This window comes from Physeter macrocephalus, chromosome 19 (genome assembly GCF_002837175.3).
Source record: "Physeter macrocephalus isolate SW-GA chromosome 19, ASM283717v5, whole genome shotgun sequence".
Taxonomy (NCBI): domain Eukaryota; kingdom Metazoa; phylum Chordata; class Mammalia; order Artiodactyla; family Physeteridae; genus Physeter; species Physeter macrocephalus.
In genome coordinates, this window is record NC_041232.1 from 46,684,684 (window position 1) to 46,701,584 (window position 16,901).

Sequence of the window (16,901 nt, forward strand, 5' to 3'; positions counted from 1 at the left end):
TATCCATTTTTCGTAGCAGAAAATTTTTGTCATTGCATCTCCACTGATCTCATGGACATGCCTTTTTCAAGTTTAAATTCATATCACAGAGACAGAAAAACGATATCTCTGTGGACTTTAAATCCATTCCAGAGATTCTGCTCTTCTCCATAAATCAGATTAACTTAACCATATTTGCTATAGCTGGTGGTCACCAGACCCCAAGACTCCTCAGTACCTGTTGTCTATCCAGACGCATCCTCTTGGCGGCATTTCTACTCTCACTCTCACAGGCTGAAGCCAAGATACTCTCTGCAACTGCTGAAGTAAGGTGGGAAGGAATAGGTCGAGACTAAAAAAAAAAGAGAGAAAAAAACATGAAAAAATTATTAACAGTATCATTAACAGTCCAATGCTATGCTCAGAAGATCTCATAGGATGTGCAGGAATATCCATGTATTTCAACTCAACTGATTTCAATAGAAAGAGGAAATGGAAATTGCAAAGATGAATAATGAAAGCTAGTTAGAGGTTAAAGCTAGAGTTGCTACAGATCCATCATCCATTCCCACAGCTCCTTTGTCACAAGTGTTTAGTCTGGGCCATTAAGCTGGAGTTTGAACAGGCAGTGGTAAAACTGCTGACTGGGTTTTGCAAGTAAAACAAGTCCTTTAATTCTCTTATAACATATGACAATGCACAACAAAACAAAACAAAACAAAAACAAGTGACAGGGCCGAAACATTTGGAAAAACTGACAGACACTCAGACCATGTCAAACAACCTTAATATGAAATATTATGACTATTTACAGTCTGAGTTGCGACACAATTGATGTGATTAAAATTCTTATTTAAAACACCTTACTTTAGCTTCAAAACAAACTAAAAATTCAGTCCTAGAACAATTTTGCTATAACAAAAATTCAGTGTTCTAGATGTGAGATGTGCATGTGTGCTTACATGCTTTGTTTTATTTATAAAATATGTGTCAATATTATTAGTCTAACAGGTACATGTTGGATATCCATCTTCTGTGTAGCCCATGTAGAAATTCATTAACCCCCTGACTAAGCTCCTGATTAACTACAAATTGTTTGTGATTCTCCATATCATTTGTGATAATCAGAAAAGTTTTCCATTTTTTCCCATAATTACATGAAAAATTATCTAACTGAAAGATGAAGTACTTAATGATACCAGACAGTTTTTTAAAAATATATGATAAGACGATAGATCAGTAATGTAAAAATTAAATGAGATGAGAGAGCAAAATATGAAATGACAAAATAAGCATCTTTTAGCAATCTAGCATATATAATGGTATGCCATCTTAGGGTTTTCAAAGCCTGAGTCCAAAATATGTATGGATGCCATACATACTTCTTAGAGGCCTCCCAACTAACAAAGATCTTTTAATTAATTTTTGTAAATGAATGTGAGCATGCCTTTATTGTACTTGATTCACTGTGCTGACTCTGGCATGTATCATGTGCATTAGCACAATGAACCATAGCATTTCTATCTCAAACAATGTTCTAGAACGGCTAAATTCAGACCACAGTGTTTTTTAATAGCTACTCTTCAGTAGAATTTGTTCAGTGCAGAAGGAGACCAAGCTTTGACTTTATTTGAACTAGGAAGCAATTTCTGCTGCCGCCTCACCTGACTCCCCCATGTTTCCACCTCCAAAGTAGCCTCTGTAGGCAAAAGGTAGGAAGGGTATGGGGTGCAGTCTCCACCTGCTAACCCTGTGAGATGATGGAAATGATAGCTAGACAACTTTGACAATAAAGCATTAGGATATTTGGAATGTCATTTTTGCAAAAGGAAGAAAAGAAAGAGGCCCCCTGAGGTAGCAGGAAGAATAGTTTTGAGAAGGAAATTACAAAGCCAGGACTGTGTGTTGGGAACAGAGAGGGTCAAATGAGGTAAACATTAACAAATATTTAAATTGTCATAAAGGTGTATATATAATTTCAAAAAGCATATTGCTTCATTTCATTCTGTACTTCATTGAATATGGATAAGACAGTCTAGCTCAGAAGTGAAAATATACTAAGCTACAAAAATCAGTGTTTCATTAAAAGATGGCCATAACATGGCTTAAAATTATACTCTAAACCTCATGGGAATTGGCTACACAATGTTGTTCTTCTCAACTGAATTATGTTTTGGGCCAACAGTGTTATAGGACAAATGGGAATAAGAACATTCCATTATAAAAATATCATTTAGGGCTTCCCTGGTGGCGCAGTGGTTGCGCGTCCGCCTGCCGATGCAGGGGAGCCGGGTTCGCGCCCCGGTCTGGGAGGATCCCACGTGCCGCGGAGCGGCTGGGCCCGTGAGCCATGGCCACTGGGCCTGCGCGTCCGGAGCCTGTGCTCCGCAACGGGAGAGGCCACAGCAGGGGGAGGTCCGCATACCACAAAAAAAAAAAAAAAAAAAAAAAAAAAAAAAATCATTTATTTCATTGTAGCTAGCATTATTCAAATAGAAGTGAGAGTTCACACCTTTATAAACTACATCTTTAGACACTTCATTTAGTTCAAGGGATTGAATTAACAGAAGCTAAATAAAATATCAGCAGTCTCTATTTTCCTGATCCAATTATTGATAGGCACATGAAATTCAGAGACCTATTTCTGTTCTTCATTCCTTTTATTTTTTTCTCTTTACCTGGTACCTCTATTCAAAATTAGGAATATGTAAGGCTATGGAGCTTCATTAAGCTGACTGAATTGTAGTAATAAACACATGCATTCCTTAAACACCTAATAGTTTGTTGAACAGAGAGAATACAAGGTAAAATATCTCTTTAATTAAAATTATTTGGTAGCATTTCCTTTCAAATTCTTTTTTAATATTTAAAAACAAAATGGGAAATGACTTTTACTAGAACAGTATAAGTTACTGTGTCTAATAATTTATATACTTTCCTTTTTGGAGAAAATGATAAAGTTGGGTTTTTCCCAAATATATATAATTGGTCTTCTCAGAAACTAGAATAATGTCGCAGCTGAGTGGAACTAGGTATTTTTTAAGGTCACTGGATAACCTCATTATTTCAAGGTTTTGGGAAAAAAGTCAACTTCAAGATAAAGCAATCATGTACTCTTTCCTATTAAGTGAAAAAAATCAGTAGAAGCAAAGATACGTGATTATACATGGCCAGAAGTTAAACAATATAATTTTGAAAATAGAGTTGTTCTGAGTTTACTGTAGAATCATAATCCGATAACTGTAAATGGCCATAGAAATCACTCAGTACAAGTTTCTTCCTTAAAGTTTGAAGAAACTTTTTTGCCTAAGGACAAATTGAGCTAGAAATAGAAGTCAGGTTTCGTGTCTCCCAATTCTCAACCCTTCCACTCTCCTAAATTCTGTTATATACTTAGTACTTTTACAAAATTTATTATTAATAACATAAAATATTTTAGGAAAAATCCTTATATATAAAATGTTGGCTCAACTAAAAATAAGCAGACCAAAGTTAGTCCTTTACATGTCTGTACTACAATTATAACTGACTCAAGCTCATTGGAGAGAAGGGCAGAATGAATGAATAAAATCTATATTACAGTTTAATAGATACATATGTGTTTTTCAAGGAATTTACAATATCCTAAATACATGATAAAATACGTACCTCCAAGGAGAAAACCAGTACTATTCATTCTAAATTAATCTTAAGATAAATATTAATAATACCTAACTCATATTGAGTGCTTAGATGTGGAAGCATTAATACAAAAAATCTTTGATTCACTATCTAATTTCTTCCAAACAACCCTTGAGAGAAAGTACTTATATCACCCATTTTAAAGAAACCCAAATTAAAGTCCTATAGAACTTGCCCAAGATCACACAGCTATGATGTGGAAACACCTGAATTCATCTTTAAGTCTGATGATAAACTGGGACTAATAATCCCTAGTAAAGTTTATTATCATTTTACAATGAAGGCCTCAGTGAGTTTAAAGAAAGCTAGAGCTCTTAAACACTACACATTCCTCCAGAGGAGTCCATGTACAGCTAACTCCATTATGCATTGAAATGAAGAATATATTAGGGTCTTCCTAAAATTCTTCTCTTAAAGTCATCAAAATCCTCCTAAAACAGCTTCCTATTAATTCTTTAAAACTCTTCTTCATTAATGGCATGATAAAATGGAACTTATCTAAATTCCATCACATGTTCTAAACTGATGCAATCTAAATTCACAAGATTTTCACGTTGGAGCAACCAGAAGTGCCAAGAAATTTCTGTACATGAAACATAATAAAGCTTAGTTTCATGCCCAGAACGAGAATCAGGAGCCAGGCAGAGAAGTTCTTTCTCTCCTGTGAGGCAATCCTGGTAAAAATCCCCTTGGTTCTAATATTGATGAGCCAGTAATAAATGCCAATGCTCGTCAATACACAAAGAGCTCAATTACGCTATGCCCGGTTATACGATGCAAAATATGAAAGTCTTCTGCTTATTTTTCCTCCATGGTGTGGCTATTATCTATCTCACAACTCAAAAGTACTTAGACCAAGAGAGTGAGAAGGAAATTAATCAGTTGTGCTCCTTATAAAAGCAGTTATCATAGAGAAATTTAAAACTATTATTTATGAATCCTCAGAACCATATTCATGGGGACTCCCTTTTCCTTCGCGACATTTACTAGTGGAGAGCTTATTCTAAAATCATCTCTTTAGTGTTTTCCTGTCAGTGTGTTAAGGGCTGTAGTCATGGGATCTACCAGGGATAAAGGCTGAAGATTCCTTGTTACACCAGTAAGAGTGGCCATAAAACACAAAAGCTTCCACTGTAATAATTTGAAATAATATTTCACCAAAACGTCAAATGCAAAGAGTTCAATAGATAATTTATGGAAAACAACACTGCTCCTTCCAGTTGAATATAGCTCAGTAAATCTACTATTTAGTATACATCTTAGATATTTAAAAATAATTATTCAAAGATGTATATAATCACATATTTTACATGATCTATACCTAGATTGAGATTTGTTATCTATTTCTTTCCTGGATATGAGATAAATCTAACTAGCCTTCACTAATTATCTCTTCATAATTAACTGTCATACTCAACTGGGACGAGTTGATCTTTCCCCAGCACTGTTCTTATTGTAATAATTATCTATGCCCAAATCAATGGTGGTTGTTTCATTAAACAGATGGCTAAACAGTCACATGGGGTTTTGGAGTTTAAAAAGTCACATTTTAATTGGGGACTTTAAGATATGATTGCTGTTGGCACAGTGTAAATGTGTCTTTCCTTATATAGGCATGTAAAACCTACTACCACACCAACAAACTATTCCATTTTTTGGTCTTAAAACTAAACAGTGTTAGAGTCCTCTGAACTTCTGCTGTACACGTAGGATGCTGTAGAGTTTTGTGTTTTTTTGCAATTATAAAAAGTAAAAAGAAATCAAGAATACAAGCGCTGTTCTTGGGTTACTGTGGCGAGGCTCCCGACTCCATTGTTCAAGCACAGCTTAATCAAGTACTAGACAAGCCAGATTGGGAGCAACGGTGACATCAACCTGAAATTTTAAGTAGAATGAGCTCTTTTAAAATAAGTAAAGCAAATAATTCGGTAGTCAGAATTTAGGTAGAGTTTTAAATTAAGATGATTTCTGCTAACCTTGTTACTTTATAAGATACATAATTTGAAAACTCTGCAGCTTGGATGACATCCTGTCACCTCAAAATGGTATACCCATGCCTGAACACATAACTGTTACAGTGTAAAAAGATGCAGCTCCTAAGGGATCCCTTCTTCTGACCAGGTAGTTTCATTTGCCAACATCAGTGGACTAAAGTAACAGTTTAGCAACTAAGTCAGACAGACCTGGATATTATTATGCAATCAGTGCCTTGCAATCTCCCTGACTGCTTTTGCTATATAATCTCTCTGAGCCTCACTCATTCTGCCAAGTATCATTATTTATATTTTTATAAATGACAAAACTGAGGTTCAGTCAATAAGCTATGAATAGGAAAAATAATCTCTATATCAGGGGGCAGTTGTTAGAATTCCATAAAGTAAGGTACATAAAGTCACTGATATCTTTACTAGTTTATTCAACAAATATACTTAATGAGCACTTTCTATATGTCAGGAACTGTGCCAAGTCCAAAGATACGGAGATAAACAAAATCAATACTGTCTCTGTTATCATAGAGTTTACTTTGCAAGTTAGTACAATGCCTAGTACATAGGGTATAATATACACGGAACAAAGAGTGTTTATTATAGACTCACAACCTTATATCAGCAATTCTAAGATCCTAATATTGTATAAGCTGAAATATTTCAAAAACTTAGGGCAAACCCAGTTGGCAGAAGAAACTGATAGGAGAATATTTAGAAACTTTCTTTTTTCTTCTTTCTGTGAATATTCCCAGGTTTTGTGGCAGAAAGACTAATATATTTGTGCATGGGATGTTTTTTCAGACCCCAATGTGAGTGTTATGCAATAAACAGAATATGCACTTTATCATGTCCCCCAAATCAGAAAAGTTCTGAATTCTGGACCATTGATGATCCAAGATTTTAGATAGGCGTAGTGGATGCAGACTAAAATAGCAAATCAACTGCCTTCACCCCATCCTAAAAGGTTTTGGTGGATGTGATAAGCAAAGTCCCTTACTGACCTGACTGGCCACATGACTTAGTCCTGGACAATCACGGGAGCCCATCCCTTTGTTCCCAGTGACTGATCCAAGAAATGGACATATGATCCGAATAGGGCCAATCCAAGTCCTTTCAGGGAAATGGGGACCTGGAGCTGGAAGATTGCTCTTGGATTGGGAGTTTTAAGAAAAGAAGCTTAGAGCTGCTGATGGCAACATTTCCCAACAGGTAGCAAGACTGAGAGTTAAACCAATACACAGAGAAGCATTAGGAGAGTGGCAAATCCCTGACATTTGAGCCCAGCTATGTGAGAATCCTTGGACTTTTCAGTTTTCTTGAGAAAAATATCTTGACTAATTTAAAAGGAGTTTAAAAACAAAGATGATAATTAACCCCTATCTAGGCTTTGATTATAAGTATTTCATTATGAATTAATAGTCTATGCTTTGGCCTTAATTTTAGAACATTATTGGCCTTTAGTAATGATCTTTCACAAACACATGGGGAATTGTTAAGTTTTATAGTTGATACTAAAGCCCAATTTAGCTAATGTCATCTGACATATACATCTGATCAAGACGAGATCAACTAAATTTTCAACTAAAATGACATGTTTTCATTTTAACTGACAACTTATTCAAGTCTCCACTAGGAAACATCTTTTAATTCTGAAAATAAGTGATTACATTTACTTATGATTATTTTGGACCATGACATCTTTTCTTTTAATAGTTTATTTATGAAGCCTAAAACTATATACAAATTCTATTCATACAATTAATATTCACACTAATTACCAAATAGATAAAAATCTTTTAAAGATAGTGTTTCAAGAGAGTTAAAATTAAACATTATATGACTGCCTTCTTTAGGAAAAAAAAAAACTCCCTAAGATTTAAAATACATTAGGCTAGATTTTCAGTTATCAGTAGCTTTTAAAATTGAAATGCCAATTGCAGGATACTGTGAAAGACAGAGCACACAATAAACACTAGCTTATCTCCCCACTAATTTTACTACAAAGTAACTCATTAGTATGAATGTCCACTCATTCACTCATCCTCCATTCAACAATTTTAATTCCACTGAATTGAACATGGACTGAGCAGCTTTCACGAGCAACTAATTGTACCGTATAAGACATAGTGGATGATACAGAAATGAACAAGTGAAGAAGCAGAGTAGTCAAGGAACGTAACTTCTTATTAGGGAGCTAAGGCCCATATATAAATAACAGTAATATAAGACAGGATAAAATAAAACTACAAAAGTACCACAAAGTACAATTTGCACATGGAAGAAAGAGAGATTTAAGGCTGCTGTTAGCTAGAGGTGATGATTAAATAGATAAAGGCGTATTGGATTTAGCCCTCCAAGGAGTTCAACAGATTGAGACAGCAAGGGTTTCCCAGTAAAGGGAGCAGTGGAATGCAATTTCAGATTCGACTGCATTTTATCCTGTTCCTCAGAGACCAGGTACCATGCTATGCAGAAGTTTTTATATTTGTTATTTCAAGTGTTGTTGGTTTTCATGTAGAAGTGCTATTTGTTTCCATTTTTCCCATGAGGAATCTGAACTACAAGAGATACAAGGTCCACAAGTAACAGCTGATAAAACATGGCTAAGAACCAAGATCCACTGACTAAATTCAGGGAGCTTTCCTTCAGATCTGCTCACCAATGCTGCTAATTTTCCAGTGTCTCCTTCTGGGTTGTTTCCTTTTTCTTAGAGTACATTTTAGTTCCTCCCAGAAACAGCTTGTCAGTGGTAATTTCAGTAGTTGTCTGAAGTATTTTTCTTCCTCACTCTGGAGGCAGAGTTGAGCTAGGCATCGATTTGTAGATTAAAAGTAGCTTCTCTAAAAAATTTTGAAGACTTTTTTCTCAGTATTTTGAAGATTGTCTTCCGACATCTATTTTGAGGACAAGTATTATGTTCAGTCTACTTTCCTGTTTTAGATAATTTCTTGTTTCTTCCTGGTGACATTTAAGAATTTCGTGGGTCTGCTGCAGTTTTGCCTTGATGTACGTAGGTGTGACTTTGTTTGTGCTGTTCAGGGATATGGTCTGTTTCTCTGTTCTTAGTATTCACGGTCTAGTCCATTCTGAAAAATTCTTCCTCCTTTTTGGCTTGAATGTTGTCCTCATCCTCTCTAATTTCTCCTTTGGGATGTCTATTAGATCTATATCACTCTAGTCCCCAAGTTAACTTCTTTATCAAATTCCACTTCTCTTTTTTCTGTGAGTAATTTCCACAGTTCCAGTGTATTAGTCTTCTCTTTGGTTGAATCATCTTATCTGCTATTTAACCCATCTAGTAAGGTTTTAGTTTCAATGTTTATAATGCCTGTCATTTCACTTTTTGAAGTTGTAATTTGATGCTTCTAATTCCCCTTTAATGGAAGAGCAGTCCTTTCCAGGGTCACAGCTTTTTATACAGTTCTCAGTTCATGTTCCTGTCTAGTCACAAACCCAAATCCACATCTCCTGAGCTTGAATTGGCATTCAAATCCCAGCCCTGATCTGTTTGGGCTTAAATTCACTTTTTCTATCTTCCTACTCTGTTACACTATCAGATTAAGGGTTTACAACTCTGGCTATGAGTTTTCTATTCATTTCAAGGCCTGGGGATTTCCTTTTCTTTCTTTTGAGCTTATATAGATATTTTTAAATTGTTATATTTTACTCAGGGTTTGTATGTATTTGTAGAGGGAAGGTGAGTGGGGTGTATGAGGGGGTATTCCATGAGACTCAGGTCAACATTTTGCTTAAACTAAAAGATCCATTGATGAGTAACTCTGAAAGCAATGATGGTTGTATTCTTTACACTTTAGTTACTCTTCAATTTTAGTAAATAAAATAATTTAGTAAATAAAGAGAGAATAGTACACATGAACCCTGAGTCAGGAAAAATCAGTGAACCAAGAGAGCACACACTGAGAGAAAGAGTAGCAGTTCCCTGTGATAACCAAAACATTAAAGGAAATAATTGAGCATATTAGAAGAAAGGGTAGAAAGGGGCCAGATTATATGCTAAACATTTTATTTACATTATCACATGTAATACCTCAAGAGCCCTCTCCTTTAGAAAAATGGAGACTCAGAAACATGACATAAAATTGTACAGGAATTGAACCTAGGTGTCTCAGTTTCAAAAGGGCATACTGTAACACACTATAGTAAGCAATTTAGAATTTGTCCTGAGATGACAAAAGTTTGACAGTATCAAAGCCAGAATTGAGGAAGGCTACTCCAAGAGCAAAGGCAGATTTATCAAAAAGCCAATGAAGTCCAGGTACCAGGGTTCTTCAACTGGATGGGACTACTGAAGTTTCTGGATGTTGTAAGTATTCTAGTATTTCTTCTTTTTCCGAAGAGAAAGATTTGAATCTTTAAGATTTCTCTTTTTTAAAAAATTTATTATGTGTGGCTTTTTTCTAACTGCAGATAAATATTCATCCTTTTACCTAACTTTGTGCTCATAATTTTATATTACTTTTCTTTTGAAAAAAAGGTCCCAAATTTCATAATTTTCAGGTGCAAATCCTAGTTCTGTCTCTGCTTATGAATTAGAGGGTAGTATAAGATGGAAGTAGGTAGTTGAGTTAGAAGGATTATGCAAGAGCATAGGTATGAGATTTGAAAGGTTAGAACTATAATGATACCTGATAAAATTCAAAATTATGGGACTGATTTGGGAAAGACAGCAAAGGAAAAATAAACAGAATTTAGCCAGTGGTAGAATGCAAGTCAGAAGTATAAAGAGAGTCAAATCTCATTCCAAGTTTATGAACACTGGTGTACATGACAACAGTGGTGCGATTGCTGTAAATAGGTAAGTCAAGAGGAATTTACTGTTGATTTGGTAGATGAGTGGAAGATCAGTGGAGAGAACGGGCGATAGAGAATACAGAGAATTCAGTGAGGATATAACAACACATTTGCCTAGCATCTGACTAGAATGTGGAATGAAATACCAAGGTTTTGTATATGACTGGGATCTACTTTGAGAGTAGAGTACTGTATACAGGGGTAGACATCTGCAGCTGTGGAGAGGGTAATATGCGGTACATGGCCAAGCACAGAATCTTAAGAAAAGCCCCAAATCAAGAAAAAGGTACAAGAATAGAAATAGAAAATAGAGTCTTAAGAAATCGGGTGATTTATAGTTGAGGATGCAATTTTTGGATTTGGTGCAAAGGTAGTCATGTGATCTTCTTAAGAACTAATTCAATATAGTGGTAAGAACCAGAGCCTGAATTTAAGGGATTTGGTGGGAGTTGGTGGTAACAGGTGTAATCTGTGAGTATAAAATATTTCAGTAAACAAGGCAAAGAAAGATGGACGCATTGAGTCCTCAAAGAAAGATTATAGAAGTTATAAGATTAATTTTTTTTGAATTTGGACACTTTTTATATGGCAGAAGAGAAGAAAAGGGAAAACTCAGTGAAAAGGGAAAACTGAAAATATGACCATTGGGATGGTCGAAGAAGCCATGTGCTGAAGGAGGTGAAATGACAGGGGAGCAGAAGTGAAGTGTTATCCAGAGCAATAAGACCAGGACACTTCCTCTGTAAAGGCAGCAGGGGATACTTGAAAAATTGTAGACGATTGTGAAAAATTTTAATATAGCTTGTGCAGGCTCTTTGAGTGAAAGCAAAGACTAAGGAATATCCATGCTAATAATGGCTAGAGTGATACAGACCACTGAAACTGAGAAAGCTAAAGAACTGTGAGTGCAGATTAGCTATCAAAATTATTAAGAAAGGTATTATAGGATGTAATTAAAAAGAAATATTATGAATAAAGAACTTAGAGGATGGTATGAAAGTATCCTGGGGGATGATAGATGACATTTATAAAAGGGCAAAAATTGGTACAAATAGCAGGTGGGGAATTCAAACTAATTAGCATCAATTAAGTTAACTGGTCACAAAGAGAGAAACCTGTACAGTTGTGCTCACGATGCATGAAGAATATTGTGAATAATAATGGTCGTGCAGGTGTAAAGTTTTAAACCAAGATCTTGTATGAAGGGCTCAGTATATTTCTGATCAAATTTTTAGTTTAAAGAAGCACTTTAATTCATTTTTTATAATAGCTCTATTTGCTAAAGAATGAATAGTGTCACTGTAGCTTTTGCAATGCCTATGATATCTATGAAAGCTGTGAATTGAAGACGAATTCTGATCTCTCTACTTTAGTCTACATCAGACAAGTAGAGGCAAAGAATGTTAAGTAGTCAAATACCCTAAAAAATGTACCATTTCCTGAACATTAAATATTTATTTTCTAATGAAAGAACTGTGAAATAAGAAGGTCAGATATCAAAATTACTGAGGAGGGTATTATAGGCTGTAATTAAAAAGAAATACTATGAATAAAGAACTTAGAAGGTGGTCTGAAAGTATGGTGTTTCCGTAATTAATTAGATTATTTACACACTTGTTTTTAAATTTATATCTCTTTTTTCCCCAAATAGATATCAGAGCTACCAAGGAAATATGTAAGCTAAAACAAATTTAAAAAACAGATAATTGGGACCTTAGAAAGTTTTTTGGCTCTGAACTTCCTGACAGGCACAAAAGTGAACGTAGTAAGTTAATGATGAGAAAACATAAAAGCACTCTATTTCTGCAGAAGAAACACATTTTTTTTCATTACATGCTAAAAGAGGGTTCCGAAATGAGATCATTTATAGTGGACATTAAGAAGCCTAGTGGACAATGTCCCTGGCAAAATTTTACAAAAAATAGCATGAGATTTAATTCTTCAAACAAATATAGTCAAATAAATAATATTAAAAAGCAAATTAATAGGTAATTTTTCAAGTGGCTGAGTTTATTGAATTCAAATATCTAGGCCACTTGATCTAACCTGATATACTGTCAAGATATGAGATACAGGAGGAAGGATGAACTGAAAGTCTCTTAGACTATCTCCCCCAAATATTTTCATTTGAGTTCTATTAAAAATACGTCTACATATATGCAGCATGGTGAAAGAGTCTGTAAACAATGCAAACTCAGAAAATAAAAAGAGAAATCATATCACATAACACAAATAATACTTAGGTATGGGGTAACCTCACCTTGTTTATAAAGCTTTCCTTTTATGGCTTTATCTATTATAGGTGTTCTTGAATTTAGGATCAGGACACCTTGGAGAAATACATTTCTTTTCTGAAACAATCAACAAATATTCTTCAGAAAATTAGCTGAAGTAATTTGAGAGTCAAAGCTGCATAATAGAATCAATAATGATTTGATATATTTGTCTAAGGATTAATATAAGGGCTGCTTAACTCATTGGTTCTTAAAATCTAATGAAAACTGAGACAGTACTCTGTATCAAACTTATTGGATTTATTTCTCATAAAACATATCCTTTTATATTCAACACTGAAGAATTTATGATTTGAGATGACTGGGAACGCTGAATTAGTGAAAGTGTGTAGAAAAATATCATAATATGGTTATTTAACTTCATGCATTATAGAGACTGTTTGGAGCAATGACATAGACATTTCGGCTACTTCAGCAATTGAGACCTTTGGGGCTTAATAATTTTAGTGAAATAAGAATGCATAAATATATACTCTAATATTTGTATGCATTCAGTGAAGTCAATGAAAAGTACTTGTGTTGTAAATTCTTAAGGGATAGTGTAGACTAATTAAACATGAATAGATTTTGTATTAGCAGCAGAAAATTAGAGTGAATGTCAAGATTCTCAAGTATAATACAAATATAAGTTGTGATAAACCACTTCTATGGGAATATCTCTTTGAATTTCTTAATCAAAGTCAGTAGGGAACATATAATTCAATATTTTGTGTTTTGCTTTACTTAAAGAGTCTGCTGGCTTAGAGATCCTAAGTAACTGGATGAGCTAAGCTTGCTGAATGCCGCTTTCATTTTGTAATACGGAGTCCGCTATCAAATACTCCTACAATTCTACTTTACAAATATATTAAAAACTTCTTTAGGTTGCTTTGTTGACTTACTAAGTACTACGAAATAATTGGCATGTAAAGATAGTCATATATTAAAAATGATACATTTTCTTCATGTCTACCTACAGCAAAAACAATATAAGAAAATATTTTTTAATGTTTCAATTTTTAAAAACCGTGGATATTATCTTATATTAAAATTTAAAATTATGAAGGCAAAAAAAATTAATGTACAATATTTAGTTGTAATTACTATCTGCCCTAGTCATGCCTTTTCCTATTTGTTCCAGGTAAGGATGAGTGTTCAAAATGATGACATGCTCCATGACAATGAAGTGACATAAAGCCAATCAAAATTCCAAGTGTTAACTAGATGGCAAATTTAATTTTTATTCCAATAGTGCATTACTTAGCAATGTATTTTAAAAAAATGGGCTAAACTACAATATCAATTTTCATCTGTGTTGTTCATTTAACATTTATTTATATTAGGCCTTATATTATTACTTAAGCCCTTCACTTCCCACAACTTGTAATCTCAAAGAATCATGATGATCAGGGAACATGTTAAATTTTCTTAATTAACAAGTCAGGCATCTTTTGTATTTCTCATTACTTTGCATGATGTTATGCACATTATACGTATATTGAATAAGTGAACAAAAAATGAACAAATGAAAATTATTAAATATGAAATACAATAGCATTTCTTTACAGCATTATTTCCTTCAAGATTAGTTTGTAAACCTACTTGATTTTATATTAACTTTTTGTCTTTCTCTACGCATAGCACAAAGTTTACATCAAATAGATGTTAATATTTGGTCAATAAATACAACTAATAAAAAACCTGTGATTATCTCAAATACCCCTTTGAGAAATTAAGAATTCTCCATGACAATGATTTTTTTCTTTTAAAGAATTATTAATAAATGGAAAATAAGATAAATTTTACCAAAGAAAAGAATCTCTAAATAACATTAAAAGATTTAGAAGAAATAGTAGTGCCAGATGCTGGTAAAATAAAATCTTGGTATATAACATTATTATCTTTATTGTTACTGAAAGAGGAAAGTATATATTGTGCATTGTGCACTGAATGAGACATACTTAGTTTCTATTGGAATTTTACATCAACTGCCAATTTGATGATGAACCGATGTCAAAGCCAAGATTCTGGGCTTTTATTCCTGGTTAGATATCCTTTTTGTCTGTCACCTTTCTCCTACTGGGTGACAATAACTTTTAAAGAATTCAATAATGGGGGAAGTAGCTGTATTTTCTTCAAGCAATCTCTCCTCTCTTATACCATACCACCTCGACTTCATAATTTAATTTCATCAGGCACAGCTATGCTAATTTATTTTAAAATAATTTAGGCACAGCAAACTCCAACTTCAATATAGTTATTCTAAGAAGTAAGCAAATTCTTAAATGTAGTATTCTGTGATTTTATAATACAAATATTTTGGGTAGCTTTTTTCAGACGATGGATTAAATAATATTTGGTTGATTATATTTTCAGAGTTCAGATTTATTGAGTGGTTACTATGTGTCAAAAATGACTGGCCGAGCTTTACATGACAATTTATATGATCCTGTCAGCACTATAAGTTAGGAATTATTCTCATTTCCAGAGGAGGGACCTGAGCTCAGAAAGTTGAAGTACCTTGCCTGGGTCACATAGCTACAAACTGGTGGATCCAGAACTCCAGGCCAAGCTCTCCAGGGACCGAGCCTTGTGTTAGTGACCATCTTGGCAGACTGCCTCTCTATAAGAAACAGTCGCTTTTCTTTTAAAAATATCAAAGATATTTTTATAAGCCATTGTAGAAAAATAGATAATATAGGAGGTATTACTTGTTATTTATTTCATTTATATCTGGAAAACTATTTCTCCTATTGGCATACTCTGAAACCTCTCCTATATCTATACCAGCTCCTGTTCCATCACACCTAATAAACTGGAGGCACTGATCACAAGCACGAAGAGTCTTGGCTTTTATGGAGCCTTCTCAAAAGTACAATGAAAATAGTTTCAGAAAATTTCTAAGACATGTCCACTCAAATACATAAAACTATAAATAAATTTTAAAAATACACTGTAAAAACTACTTCTAGGTATAACAATTCCATCAAGGTGAGATAGAATAAAGGTCAAATAACACTGATATCTAATTTCCACCCGTAAATATCTAACACTAGCATGATATCATCCATCTATAAAAAGCCCAGCTGAATCTAAACGCTCATGTTAACCATCCACAAGACAAGCACACAAATATACCGAGTACACAAAAGCCTTATTTTTCACATAAGGATTTTCATTCCCTGACCTTTATTTTCAAGGCCTGCTATTTGTTAACTGTTGGTATGAAAATAGTATTACTTAGATGGATCCATCTATTTCCTTTTGTTCCAGAGAAAGCCATCCTCACAGGCTGTCTAAAGCAACCACTGGTGCTTCAGTTCAAGACTTGAATAACCTTAGATCTGCTTTAGCAGTAACAGAAAGGAAACACACAAGAATGAGACACTGGCTCTCACTGCTGTTCACTCACATGACCCTCATTTCCTAGGACATGGTACCTAGGCTTGTGAGCACTGGTCTCACAAGGTATGTCTTATTGAATCAACAAAGGGGATAAATACTTCAGGAAGATGAAAAGGAGAAAAAACAAACAAGCAAACAAAAACCCCTTGGACCTGACGTTATGGAAAAAATTAAAAAGACACTAAGATGAAAAAAAAAATTGTGTCATGGTTACATGTGGGATTTGGATGGAATCTAGGGCTGTGTTTTAATTCAAAACTCACCATCTCAAAACCACTTCTTTTCATCCGCCTGCAGGACTTGAGGTAAGTACGTATGCGTTTTCGGGCACGCTCTTGATACTCAGGGAATTGTCGCCTGCATGAGTCAATGATAGCCTGGATCTTTTCTTTGGGCTGCTTAGAGATTGGGACCATTCGGTCCAAGTTTTCATCTACAAACAGCCTGACAAACATCTGTTGGCAAGAGGGAGACAGAGGAGAAGGGTTTGGAGGGCTGCTCTCTGCTGTTCCTAGCTTCCTGTCTTGATTACTGATAGGAAAATACTCTTGTCTGGTTTATGCACTGGAGAACTTTGTAATGGAAAGCCAGAAATTTTAAGCAAACACCCTTTACAGACTTTCTAAATGGTTGGGTTAAAAAACAGAGAGAGAAAGAGAGAGAGAAAGGCAGACAGACAGACAGACAGAAAAGTATAGACTACTGCGTAGAAAAAAATCAAGAAATAACAGTAGACTGTGACGATTAAGCACCCCATAAAATT

General features: G+C 34.5%; 1 protein-coding gene across 3 annotated transcripts in view; it reads right to left on the minus strand.

The window, feature by feature from the left end:
* Window positions 1-16,901, minus strand: part of NOL4 (nucleolar protein 4) — a 393,075-nt gene that overhangs the window by 75,623 nt on the left and 300,551 nt on the right. For 2 of the 3 annotated variants that reach the window (XM_024120909.1, XM_024120913.2), the window contains 2 exons: window positions 16,402-16,593; window positions 218-331 (listed from right to left, as the gene is read on the minus strand). In XM_024120909.1, the coding sequence (XP_023976677.1) occupies window positions 218-331; window positions 16,402-16,593 (306 nt within the window). The remainder of the gene's footprint in view (window positions 1-217; window positions 332-16,401; window positions 16,594-16,901) is intronic. The other variant, XM_024120911.2, reaches the window with a different exon arrangement.